We start from the raw sequence: 13,590 nt of genomic DNA on the forward strand, positions 1-13,590 counted from the left end.
CCCACCGCAACCATCACCGCGGCGGCGGCGGCTGCTGAGTCACGGCCTGAATCTCATCCCGCTCCTCCTCCTTCTCCTCCTCCACCTCCTCCTCCTCCCCCGCGCCGCCGCCTCCCGCCCGGCTGCCGGCTCCAGCAGCGCGGTGCCGGCGGCGATGCCCGCCCTGCTGCCGGGGGGAGAGGCTGCCCGGCGCTGCCCGGCCCCCCGCCGCTCGCCGCAGACCCGCGCACGCACAGGGGCAGCCGGGCGCTTGAGCCATGATTGCCGCGGCTTTCCTGGTCCTGCTGAGACCCTACAGCATCCAGTGCGCCCTCTTCTTGCTCCTGCTGCTGCTGGGGACCATTGCCACGATTTTATTCTTCTGCTGCTGGCACCGCAGGCTCCAGAAAGGGAGGCATCCCATCAAATCCGTCTTTTCAGGTCGCTCAAGGAACCGAGGTAAGAGATGCTGCCAGTCCCCGAGGGCGGCGGGGGGTGCTCCCGACTCATCCCGCGGTTTCTGCCAGCGGAGGGCCGCTCTGCCTCGGTTTAGCCGGGCAAAGGCTTTAAAGAAAATTCAAGCCGAGCTCAGGACTGCGGCAGCCTTGTCTCCACCCATCCCTTAAAGAAACGTCGGCTAGCGGGAGCGAGGTGAGGGGATGGGAAACCTCCCAGCCCTCCCCGGTCTCTCAAGTGCAGCAGAACTTTATGCTGAACTTCTTCCCGATGAATTAAATATAAATGCCGGGCGGAGCTGCCAGCTGCGCCGGGAGGGCCAGACCCGTCCCGAAGTGTGCGCCAAAGGGCGAGCCGCGGGGTAAACCCGTTAGCCGGAGCGAAATGCGAGGTGGAGCTGGTGAAGCCTGTGTGTCTTTCTGCTTGCCTTCCAGATGCTGTCATGAGAACTCATCACTTTCGCTCTGAGGTAATTTATTTAGCACGCAATTTCAAGGTCAGAAGTTGTTCTCTTTACCCGAGTACATATTGTCGTGGTCTTTTGTTAATGAAATCGCATGGTGAACTTTTCATTTTGCATGAAAAACATAATGCACTCTTTCATTTCTTGGTCTGTTTTTTTCTCCCCCAACACAAAATGAGCTCTTCATCTGTGTTACCCTAACCGGCCTGCCGATTTGTTCCATTCCCAAAGGTATTGGTTACTTGGAGGAGAGCTGTGCTTACGGTATGTGTCAGACCTCCCTCTGTCCAAAAGCAACCCTGAGCCCAGTTATTGACTGCACTGTAAATACGTGCAGAGCTGGTCAGTTTTGCAACTGCAGAACCTCTTGTTTTGCCACCAACCCTCACCTGCGCCCTGCTCCTTGCCAGGGAAGTTGCCTGCTTGACTTGGATGTTGCCGTGGGAGATCCCAGAAGGATCCAGACTACAAGCCTGTTTGGCATGCAGCTCAGTGTGTGACTTTGTATTCATAGATCAGGGGAATCAAAACTCTTACATGCCAGTGCTGAAAGTATAACACAAACCCCAGACAATTCCTAGTGATTCTGAATGAGGAGGATAATTACTGGGAAAATATGTAAAATAATATTTGGTTTAGTATACACTTTGTTTCCATGCTGCCCTGTAGAGCTCCTGTCTAGATATTTCTCTTGCCTGATTTCCTGCTATTGATTTAAGGCATATCTTCATGCCATTGCCTCATATTCTGGAAGCCTTGAGAGAGTGTTTTGCACTAAAATGATCTTCTGTTTTAAATGATTTGCATTTTTTTCTTAGCCAGCTGTGGGTGTGAAAATTACCCAGTTATGACTAATGTTTTCAAAAGTGTGCACGGGATATATTTTTGCAATGTGGTTCATATTGGCAATTAGTTTTAAACTCCTAAGTATTTTGAAATTTGTACACACTGTCACAAAAAGAAGATGACATAGAGAGTGTCCTATCTTTGTGAAAAGCCCAGGTTTGTTGTTGACTGAACAGTGCTTCAGTAAAGTCAACAACCGTGTCCCTCTAGAAATCAAAAGATTTTTTTCATTATTTAGTTTATCCAATATTAAATACTTGGTTTCCATGTAAAATTCATTCAATCCTGAGCCTAGATAGAGATGAAGTTTAATGTGTTACACCCTTTTGAAATACGTGCCATCCTGCATGGTGACCCTTAAAAGGGAAGTTTGCAGAGTAATTTATTTTTATTGCTTCACCATGTGGTTATTTGCGTATCACCCAGTCAGAAGTAGATGAATATAAAATATTTCCTAGAAGCTTCCATTTAATGAAACACTCTAAAATAAAGCAATAAAAACTGTTATATTCTTTCATAATTGTCTACATTTTGTTTACATAGAGTAACACTACAGTTAGTGGTCTAAACTGCCCTTTTAAATAAGTAGTGGAGCTGTTTTCCCCTTTATTGTCTGATGAGACTTTTGATTCTTAAGAGAAAACAATGACTCATTTGACATAATTAAATTTTCATTTTCCAATTTTTTTTCAAGTAAGATGTTATTTTAATGAATCTAATGGAATAGATTAATGAAAAAATTACAGGCATACTTCCATTAAAAATATTGGAAGCATTATCTGAAGCAGAATTTGACATTCTCAATCTATATCATCACAAAACATCACACACTTCCAACTCCAATAAGATGCTGATGAAAACAAAGAGTTATACATGAAAATATGGGCTTTGCATACTCCCCCCCCCGACTGAATGTAACATCTCAACTCCAAGTTTTATAGCACAAGGTACATCTGCTAGCTCCTGCCATACTTAGTTGTTTGTCAGGTGTAGTTATAAATGGTGTTTCTTAATTACATAGAAGATAATGAAAATTGATAGTAAATAGCAGTGGGTTGGCATTCATCTCCTGAGAGCTGCATTCAAATCTGACTTTCCTCACATGTGAACGTGCAGGTGGTCTAGCAGCAGTGCACAGAGAATTATAATTGCCCTATCTACAGAACGGTTGGCAATTCCTGCAGGATTGACTGCCTGCCAGGAAAGCCTTATATTTGGAAAAATAGATATGTGCAAATTTATGTTGAGATTCTTAGCCAGAGCCATAGCTCTTGTGGTGCATGCCTTCATTGTCTATATGCAGTGAGAACTATTGAATACCTTTCCTTTAGTACTGAACCCCCATATTAAAAAATAAGACTCTATACTTTGAGAAGGTAGATACAAAATTTGAAAGTGTATTTATGATCAGCTCTCCTGTTTTGAATTTTATATGCCACTGATGAATTGAATTCACAAATAGTTGATTTTTGGAGGGGCTTGATTTTTAATGTCTCTGAAAAATATATCTCATTATAATAGAGCAAGAGTTTATGCAGATATTGCTTATTATAGAATGAACTTAAACACTTGACCCCCTGCCTCAAAACCAGATAAATTTGCATGAATCATTATGAATATAAAGTAGGTTAAAGTCTGTCTTTGTTAGAGGTGCTTCATAACAGAAAAAATTTACCAGGAAGAAGATGTGAGAGTTTACTGAGATAATACACTTCACCACTAACACTTATTTACTACCATCTGAAGTTTTTCAGTTCTATTTTTTAGGATATTTTTATTACAGTCCTTAAGATCATTATGACTATAATTGCTCTTAAGAGTCCTCCATCCCCCAGGTGCTATAGATATTCCATGAAGTCACAAAGGAATCACACCCAGAATAGTTAATGTTTCTAATCTGAGGAAGACCTAGATATGCCATTGCTTTAAAAAGAAAACAAGTAAATTTCCAACAGAAATATTCATTGCTACATGACACGTCAGACTTTGATGTAGCAGTTTGCACTATTCTTTCTTTATTTTGAAAATCAGTTGTAGAACGAAATGTCAGTGCTGAACCCAAATGACACCAAAATAACAATATAACTCAGTGAGAGTTTTACCCAACTAGGGACTATGATTAATGGTTGGTATTATTATTATTATTAACCCCTGTATATTAAAAATATTAATGTTACTGGTGATTCACTGATTTAATTTTTCTTGTGCTCTCTGTACAAGTTTGTTTTCTCATGAAATAGAGGAATTTTCTCTGAGTACTTTGTGGACTTGGGCTTGATAGATTTCAATGTTTAGCATTTTACATTTGTACCTTTCAATTTAAAAGTATTGCTTACTGTGTTGGTGTTGCCACTTCTTGTGATTTAAATTTCTTTCTGAATTAGTTTTCCTTATTGTTGAAGCCTCTGGAGTCACAGGATTATGTGAGATTTTTACCTTTCAATTAAAAAGGAAGTAGGCTTCTAGCCTTTAGGCTGGAAGGAACTAATCCAAATGGTATAATTCTTAATATCTTTTGATTTGGTGGTAAGAACTGTTGAAAAGGAAGTTCCTCATTCAGGATCTAGAAATGGTGAGAGATTGAGAGATTTATGAGATTGTGAAGGGATAATTTTACTGACTGCTAAACCAGAAGTTAATGGGTTTCACATTATTGGGGAAAACATCTTTTGCCTGAAATTTTCTCTGAGTTTTACAGTTTTCCTTTATCTTACCTTTTAAAGAAATACTATGATCTCAGGAACTGAAGGTATCAGTGTTAATGGGTAGTCATGAGCAACATGGTTTCATTTTGTATTTATTTTATTTTGACTCATACATTTTGGGCCAGTTTCCTGTGAATGCTTCCACTGAGACCTACAGGTATAAGTCTACTAGGAAACAAATTCATAGAAGTTTTACAGTCCACTGTAAATCCTGACTTCACATAACCCAGGTGGGGCTAGACACACCAGTAAGACAAACAGGAGTTGACACTTTATGAAAAGACTCTTTGGGAGGGCTGGCAGCATGTGTTAACCACAGCTGTAGCAAAAGAATAACATTTGGTCGTTTGAGTTTTGCAGACCCCACGTTTTCTTCTTAGTACACTAAACAGTGCCTACAATGTTGTATGTATTTGGTCTATTGTTGTGACAAGACTGGTAGTGAAATAGGTCAGCCAAGACTGATGATAATTTTTAAGAGCAAATGGATTTTCTAAATCATCAATTATGGTACAATGGATGCAAAACAATAGTACAACAGTCTCTGGGAAATGTATGTATTACTTTGCCCAGAAAAAATGTTCATAAATTTATCTCTAAGCATACCTTTGCCATAATCATCTCCCTTCTGAGACTGATCATGAGACAGTTGCCTAAAAATACAGTTCAGATATCTTGCAAAACAATAATGAATAGTCTTTGAAGAGTTGCACAATAATTCATCCTGAGCATTGCAGCTATTTATAAACTGCTCCAGATATGTACAGCTTCAGTGAAAACAGAAATCAGCAGACCCTCCAAGCTGAATTTGAGTCTTCTGTTTGACTGGAGGGAGTGCATTCAAGGAGCACCAGAAACATGCAGGACTAGCCAGAAAAATACATTCACTCACCTATTGAAAGGATGTGTCCTTGTCTTTGCAGAGCTGAATCAGCCTGAAAATATTTTATCTTTGTGTTTGACGTGCTTTTCCCTCAGGATGTTTAAACTATTTTTCCATTAGCTGTCTAAGAGTTAAGGAGCAGGTTCAAGGGAATATAAATTGTTTTCTTAGATGTATGAAAGCACTTATGTACAGGAATGAATGAAGAGCTATATATACAGGTTATACTGTATAAGGACAAATCCATCTGTCCATTTTTCAGTAACATGTCCAATAATGTGGCCCAGAGAGGGTACGTCATACTGAGCTGTCACATGGCAAACTAGGTATCACTGAGATTTGGCTTACTATATGTCATCTGTCCATCACTCTTTGTCAGCTTTAGTCACTGCAGTGCTGCCTTTAGATAGCCCAGCAAGTACTGATCTATACTGAGGAACAGCTTGTTCGGTAATTGTATCAAAAAACATGGCAATTGCCTGGTTGCTGCAGCAGGACCACTTGGGTTCCTGAACTAAACTAACTTCAGAGGAGTTAACTTGGGTACCTCTACTCTGTGCTAAAGTGTAGTGTAGAAATGCCTAACATTTATATAGCCTTCTGGTTGTCTGAATCTCTGCTCTGGCTTCTGACAGCATGCAGAACATTGAAATGCTGAGGGGATCTCCTCTTAGCTCCATCGATCACCTGATAAAGTACTGACATTGTGTCATGGTCCACATCAGTGGTCAGGCATGGTCTCGGGACCTGCATTATAGATGAACACACCTCCATGGTTCTCTAACAGGATACGGACAACCGCTGCATAAAGATAAGCTACCTCATAAAAGTTCTCACTCTTTAGTTTCCCATTAATACAGTTATGCCAACAAACTCATAGCTATCATCTAAGTATTTAGATATCCAGACTTCTCAGTATCTACTGTTATCTCTGGAAATGTGTTTTAGATGAGGCTGCAGCTTCTGTTGTGCTCTATGCCAGTGCACACTCCCGGTACACACAAGCAGAGCCCTGGTTTCAAGGGGATGCAGGTGGAGCATGGCTTGTGGCCATCTGTCTGTTAACAGCCACATTGTACACAGGTACAGAATGGGAACTTCTAGCTAGCTAAACTAACCTCAGATTGAAGCTGTGAATTAAAGCAGCTGAGGTCATACTTCAGTTTTACCACATCTGCACTGCTATAGAAACTGTTTTTACATGGACAGAAAGGATAATGCAGGGGGCCATAGACCACATAGAGCTAAGAGAAGCTTTATCATCTGCATTGATTTCTCAGTTACTGTGGTTAGATTATAAGGGTGACAGATGAGGTTGTGGATGCCCCTTCAGAAACAGCTTAGCACTTTAGGCTGAGGGTATTAAATGAAAGCAAGCCACATGAACAGGGTAGTGTGACCCTCAGCGCTGTGGCTGTTCCAGGGCTGTTACGTGTGTTTTCCTAGGGCATGGAAACCTCACTCACACTCTCTTCCATTCCCAAACTTCTTTAAGAAGAGGCACCTTTGATGTGCCAGGGAAGAAAGTGCAGAGCACAGGGTGAAGTCACCTTGCTGTTTTCATACAGGATCTGATTCAGCTGAGCTGGGCTTTTCTGGCCTGGTCGTATCAGACATGCAGAGCTGCAGCCTCTCAGCCTGCCCCCCTTGCTCTGCAGCCTGGAGGGGTCTCAGGCTCTGTGGAGGGAGCACGTGGGCTCCTGCAGCCTCCCAGGGCAAGGACTCAGCACTGTGTGGCAGAGATCGTTTAGCATATTGTCTAAAGGCTCACAGTTGAGACAGCTGCTCTAGACCTAGATCTAGATCTAGCAAAGCTGCCTTGTTTTTATGCTTATTCCTTGCGCTTCTAGTTCACTGGTGAGCCTGGGTACCTGCTATGTGGATCCAAAGTGTCTGAGCCCCTGCTGTGCTCCCTTGTGTCCTACTGCCTTGCATCAAGGAGAGTCAGAGCTTTGCAGTTCCTGACTCATCAGCGGAAATGAAACATGAGTTGCGACTAAAGTGTGAAAACACCACATCAGCTACAGAAACTAACTGCAGTTGATGTTTGGGCAAAGGCACATTTCTTGGAAGTTGTGCCAAAGTCCTTATCTCGCCTGTCCACTCAGCTGTTTAAATACAGCACTCGGCTTCAGGACGGCAAGGTAGATAGTAGAGCGAACTGGAAGTGAAACACAGTTCTTACAGACTTATTTGATGATTATATAAATTGATAGCATTAACTGTACTGAAATACATAATGTTCTAGAGAGAACAAAATGATACAACCAGCTCAAGGTATCATTCCCTTCTGATCTGCTGCCACTACCTTCCTTCATGTGAAGTGCTGTTGGAGTTGGAAAGTGACTTTGCAAAACCAGCATCCTCTCATTCAGCCCAACAAGCTCACTGTAGGCATTTACAGCTTATAGTCTATAGAGCTAGAGCTCAGCTGACCTAGTGTAGGTGTCTGCTTCAGGATGAGCTGAATGATTCTTTAAGCCTCACTGAATGCGTCAACTAAATTTTTTATTGGTAATAACAGGAGCTTAGTCTAGTTGCTGCTGAAGCAGGGACCCATTCAGGTATCCTATTGGTATCTGAATTTGGGTATCTTAATAGATATCTGAATTCCAGCCTAGATATCTTTTTCTAGTATATTCCTGCTAAGTTGTCCATCAGTTATGCATCTGTTTTACAATTGAAAAAACGCAGACCCATCTTCACATGCTGTGGTAGCATAAATTTTCTTAATGGTTTGTTTCAAACAAGCACACTGGACAGAGGACAGTAATTTCTTTGTACTAGCTGTCGTGCAGCACTGCAATGCTTTAGCAATGTCTATTATTTCTTATTCTCCTTCTTACTGTATTTTAATATTTAAAGCTAATTTCTAATGGCAGATTCTTAATGTATACAGGACACTGCCCAAGACAAGGAGACATGATGAGATGGAAAATGAAGGAATCAGGGGTAGAAAAGGGACATGCTTGGGGAATGCACTAGTATATTTTAAATGAAACTTTCCCTTGCAGACTACTGATTAAGGAGTTTTCTGATTTATTTTTTTTTCTTAAATAATTATTCCCTTCCTACTGTAGGCTTGCAGTGCTGAGGTAACAGGGAAGGAAGTGGGACAAACCACTGCAAAGGCAAGGCAGCCATGGGAAGCTGCAAGCCTTCTTGTCAGAGAATGATAGGACTGCTTGGAGAACAGGCCAGCTTTTGTGGCTTATAGGTTTAGACAGGAAAGAGTATTTAAAGGGTATCTTGAGGCATGACTGGGCATGCTATTTGGCTATTTGCTTGCAGATCATCAGATTTTCCTAGTGTTACAGCTTACCTGTGCTTGACCGGAATCCTGACCTTATGACAGGAAAAACCAAACACGGCATGTAAAATAGAAGTGTAACACAGCATGGGTTATTAGAAATTGTATTCTAAATTCACACCTAAACCTCGCTTCACACAAAGGCTCCTGTGTACGTACTCAGGTACTTGCTTATGAACTGGAAAGCAGGTTATTGATGTTCTATTTCATGAACTCTGTTGGAAGAGCAATCTTGTTCAGGTTATGTAAAAGACAATTGCTTTAGATGCCTTTGAATGTGTGGACTTATCTTGGAATATGACACGTGCCAAATCACAGTCTTCAATATTTGAGAAATGGTTCCAGCACTGCTTAGAGTTTAGGTTTAGAAGATAAGAATAATATCTCCTAAAATAACATAAGGCATGAGAAGAAGCATCAGTGAAAGCTTGCTAATGAGGGAGTGGAATGGGAAATTGAATGTAAAATCATACATTTTATGTTTTAAATCCTGATTCAGATCTTTATAGGAATAACCCTTTGCAAGATTAAAAAAAATAAAATCAAGAGAACCACACACACACAAAAAAAGATTGCAGTCTGTTTTTTCAGTCCTGATAGAATAAAGAAAGAATCCTGATAGAATCAAATGCAGTTGCATCCTCCTTGGGTGTTTGTGAAGTAATACAGTCAGTGAGTGTAGATAATCTTCCTGAGATAGAAAATTAAGACTTTGCATTACTTAGCGATCTTCACTAGTAAAGAGGATGTATAAATAGCTCAGAGAATTTAACTTGAATCTTGGATTTTGGGTTGAACTTGCAGAACTGGCAGTTAAATAAATGTTGGTTTTTTGTTTGTTTGTTTGTTTGTTTGTTTGTTTTTGTTTTTTTTTTTTTTTTTTATTTCTTTGTAAACTGATGGTGTTTGGGATGGAAATCACCATGGAAGAGGAATGAGGAGAATAATGCAATCTTGGTCACTTTTTGAAACTATTCTTACAATATAGATGCATATATATATATATATGTTTCTCTTTGTAGCAGATAGAATCTCAGATTTTTCTCTTTCCGTGTGCAGGGGATTTTCATACAATAAAGTTATTGAATTAAACCTGCCTTTTTAGTTCAAGTAGGTACTCCAGCTATAGGGTTTAATTCTGTTTCAGCCTGACTGCAAAACAGCTGAGAACACTGGCATCTTGAGAACGGATCTGATACCATGCAGTCTAATGGCTCAGGCCCTAAGATGTTGTAGGTTGCATATAAATGAGTTTCAAGCTTTAAACAGGTGGTAACTGACAATTTGAAAACTCTTTCTTGAGGCCATTAATTGACAATGGTAATAGATAACAATTCTCATGCACATACAACCACTGTCAAAAGCCTTAAAAGCAAGCACATGAGGTTGGATATCCTATCTGAGCTTCTTTTGGCTTTAATATTCATTAGTGCACCTTAAAAAGTGCATTAATCTACAGGACTTATTCAAATATCTGTACATGCCTTTGCAAACGGAGTTGAGTTCTGTTGTCATTGAATTATGGCTTGATGCTAGCTAGCACTTTTTCTGTGATTTACTGAAGTTCTGCCAGAAGGTAAACTGGGCTGCAGTCCAGTGCCCACTGAAGTTAATGCAAAGATTTCTGTTGATTATAGCTGGATGTGAGATAATGCACTCTTACCGTCATGATATTAATGTTTGTTGATTCTGAAAACACATACTGGCTGGAAAGGTTGGGTTCAAGATCATCCAATATATTCTATATAAAATACTTATACACTGGAAAAAATGAAAACTGAATGTGGTTTCTTATCAAGCACAAAAATAATAGATAATGTATGATAAAGGCAGTAGGGTTAGTAGAAGCTAGAATGGAGAGGAAAAGGATCTGGTGAATTAATACAATTGTGCATAAAAAGAATGGATAAGTCAGAGATTCATATCACTAAAGCAATAATGCACACATGGGATAGCACTGATGTATTCATATGGTGCTATTCAAGTACCAGACAAAGAATTAAAATAAATACAGAAAAACTAAGACAGTGAAAGAAAAAGGTTCAACACATTATGCAAAATATACTTTTCTGTAAATTAAAAAAAAAAAGGCAAAAATAGACAAGTTTTTTAGGATGTTTCAAATTCCTGTTTTTTATGATGAATGAATTGGGAATGAGAATAAGCAAAACATAACAAGGATAGCAGAGTATGATGTACTTGGTTATCAAATACCAGACCACACTGAAGAAATAGGGCAAATAAGCAGACAAATGATGTTCAGAAATGCAAGGTTGAGTATATTAAAGAGAAAAGTCTTTAGCCTCTTTCTTAATTTTTAGGTTTATGGTCTCCAGAAAGGGACTTCTGAATGACTTCTGACAGTTCAGTGAAGACCACTTTTAGATTTATAGCCTCATCAGAAAGAAGGTGGGATGGGAAATGTTCTACTATTATATATATCAGTCATATGGATTTATATAGAGTAGTGTGCTGAATTGCAGGGATCCAGCAAGAGTGATGTCTGTGAATAAGGAAATGTAAACATCTCAGAAGAAAAAAAAAATATAGAAGAGACCAGAATAATTTCATGTAGAAGGAGGAAAATAAGAGGAAGTCTGATGATAAAATATGTATGGAATGATGAATACTGTATTGGAGGCAGACCAAAACCTAACCATCATAGGACTGATCCATCCTATCTAATTTTGGATACTGACAGTAGGGATGTCTATAAGTGAAGTAGTCAGCCTGGACTCCCATTACAGGTAGAGAAATAGGTTCTGTTAAGGAATGGTTCATCTGCCCTGCTGGCTTCTGTGGGTCAAAAGGCAACCCAGGGAGGGGAGGTCTGATGAACTTTGGTCAGAGGAAACCCACACCTGTTTCTATAGACAAGAAATTGGTCACTAAATCAGAGATGTGAAGTTAAAACTTGGCTGGATAAGAAGATATTTTTTTACAGAACACCTTACCGTGAAAATAATTTTACACAGTGTTCTCTGGCATGCAGTGCCCAGGCTGGCAGCAGTCATCATTGATCTGGGTGTAAAGATAGACAGAACAGGTTCTTTCAATATTATCACACTTCATTCCAGGAAAAAAAAGCCCACCCCACAATTTCAGAGAAGACTTAAAAGGATGAATTTCAGGTAAAAGAGGCTGATTTCCCTAGCCTGCTTCCTCAGACAGAAAAATTCCCTCAAGAGCAGGTGGACTAGGCTTTGGCTCTGCAACAGCCTCCAGAGACACCTCTATTCCGGCTGATTGATTAGGGAGATCATTCTTCAGGGATTCAAACAGACTCTAACTGGAAGGATGCACATGAATGCTTTTGGAGAGAAGATAATCCCAGGTTCAGTTTGCCTCTTGTCTTCCTCTGATATATCTAAAACTGGTTCTGGTGATCATCTGTGTTGTTTCTTTAAGGAAGTTTAGTTTACTTTAGTGTAAATATTTGTGCAGCTATTTTAGTTTTTGGAAGACAGATTTTCTAAAATACCTAGTTGGAGTTTTGTTTGGTTTGCCTTGTTTCAGAATTTTACAGGCACAAAAATGAGTCAGGCAGTAGGGTGTAGTAATGAGCAACTCCCTTCCAGCACAAAGAACAAGAAAAAGTTTGTCACTGCCCAGTGACACAGCATTCACATGATAGTGGAAATTACAAATTGCTTAATGGTGTTAGAGCAACCTCACTGTATTATCAGTGTGATTTTAAAATCTCCAGTGTTTCCTCAGTAGTTTGGTCTCAGGTGATGTATTGTGCTTCCCTGCATATTTTGTAACATTTTTCTGCTCTTCTGTGAGCACTGACTTAACATTTAAAATTGTGCTGTCTTTGCCAAAGAGATATTTTTGTGATTTCCACATTTTTTATTTTGATTGCTGTATTAATATGATGTTTTCAATTCTGGGCTAAACTGAAGGATAAATAACACAGATGACACAAAAAGCTTCTGTTCGCTTCACTGCTTAGATGGAATTACTGGCCATTCTAGTTTTGCAGTGATCATAAGAGTAGCAGCTTCCGTAATTTACATCACTTTTGACTCCTGTTTTCATTTTTGACTACCAAATTTTGAAAATTTCCAGATTTGGGTCTTCGTTCTGGCAAAGTCTCATTGCAGGAATGAGTAAGCATTTTGGGTTTTGGTCTGAGGACTCTGCCCTTGCAACGTTATCTTTGTTGATACGGAATTAATTTTCCACCTGAAATCAAGATCTTCTGCCTTTATCACATTATAATCCTCCCCACAGCAACCATTTGTGATACTGCAGGCAGATTATGACTTCAAGAGAAGAATAAGCTTCAGCAAACAGAAGCAGATGAGCTCTTAAAGAGATAAAGATCTCATTTTCCTGTTAGTAATAAACAGCAAAAGAGAAAAATATATAAAATGTCAAGGCGAAGCATTGTCTACAAACAGATTGTTCTAGGTCACAGGTGACTTTTTCATATTGAAACATAATACTTAGTCAGTGAACCTTGACATATTTTGAGGTGAAGCCACTCAGTGAGACAGATTCACATTCTTAAATCCCTATCTGGCATGTGTTTCTGAGCACTTACAGAGCTGCTTAGCTTCTATCAATGCTTCTGTTACATAAACATACTTTCCAGAAGAGTTTTATCTGGCTAATGGGAGTGTGGTGAGGGAGCAGCTGCAGTGCAGGGTATATCACAAGGCTTCAGCCAGTAGCCATCATGTGTGAATGAACAATAATGCATTTAGAAAATCTATTTTGATTTCAGAATTTGGAATATATTTGTTGGTTATTTTAGTCTCTTGAGGAATATTTTAATTTAGTATGGAATAATCCCTGATGCAGTCTAACATTTTTTCTAAAAGAAAATCTCCATGAGCAGTAAGCTCTGTAATAGTAGGGTCCCTGTGTTGTACTTTTCCCTGTTATCCCGAATAGTCCCTAGTATCACGTTGAATGATACATTGTAAGTATCTGTTAGCTA

General features: G+C 39.7%; 1 protein-coding gene across 1 annotated transcript in view; it reads left to right on the forward strand.

The window, feature by feature from the left end:
• Window positions 1-190: 190 nt before the first annotated feature.
• The window catches only part of LOC108507130, a gene marked incomplete at its 3' end in the record, with an annotated part of 97,501 nt that continues 84,101 nt past the window's right edge, over window positions 191-13,590 (forward strand). The window contains exons 1-2 of the mRNA XM_017834818.1: window positions 191-438; window positions 870-904. Coding sequence (XP_017690307.1) covers window positions 258-438; window positions 870-904 — 216 coding nt within the window. The remainder of the gene's footprint in view (window positions 439-869; window positions 905-13,590) is intronic.

The sequence above is a fragment of the Lepidothrix coronata genome, unplaced genomic scaffold, assembly GCF_001604755.1.
Source record: "Lepidothrix coronata isolate B3197 unplaced genomic scaffold, Lepidothrix_coronata-1.0 Scaffold241, whole genome shotgun sequence".
In the NCBI taxonomy this organism is placed as follows: Eukaryota; Metazoa; Chordata; class Aves; order Passeriformes; family Pipridae; genus Lepidothrix; species Lepidothrix coronata.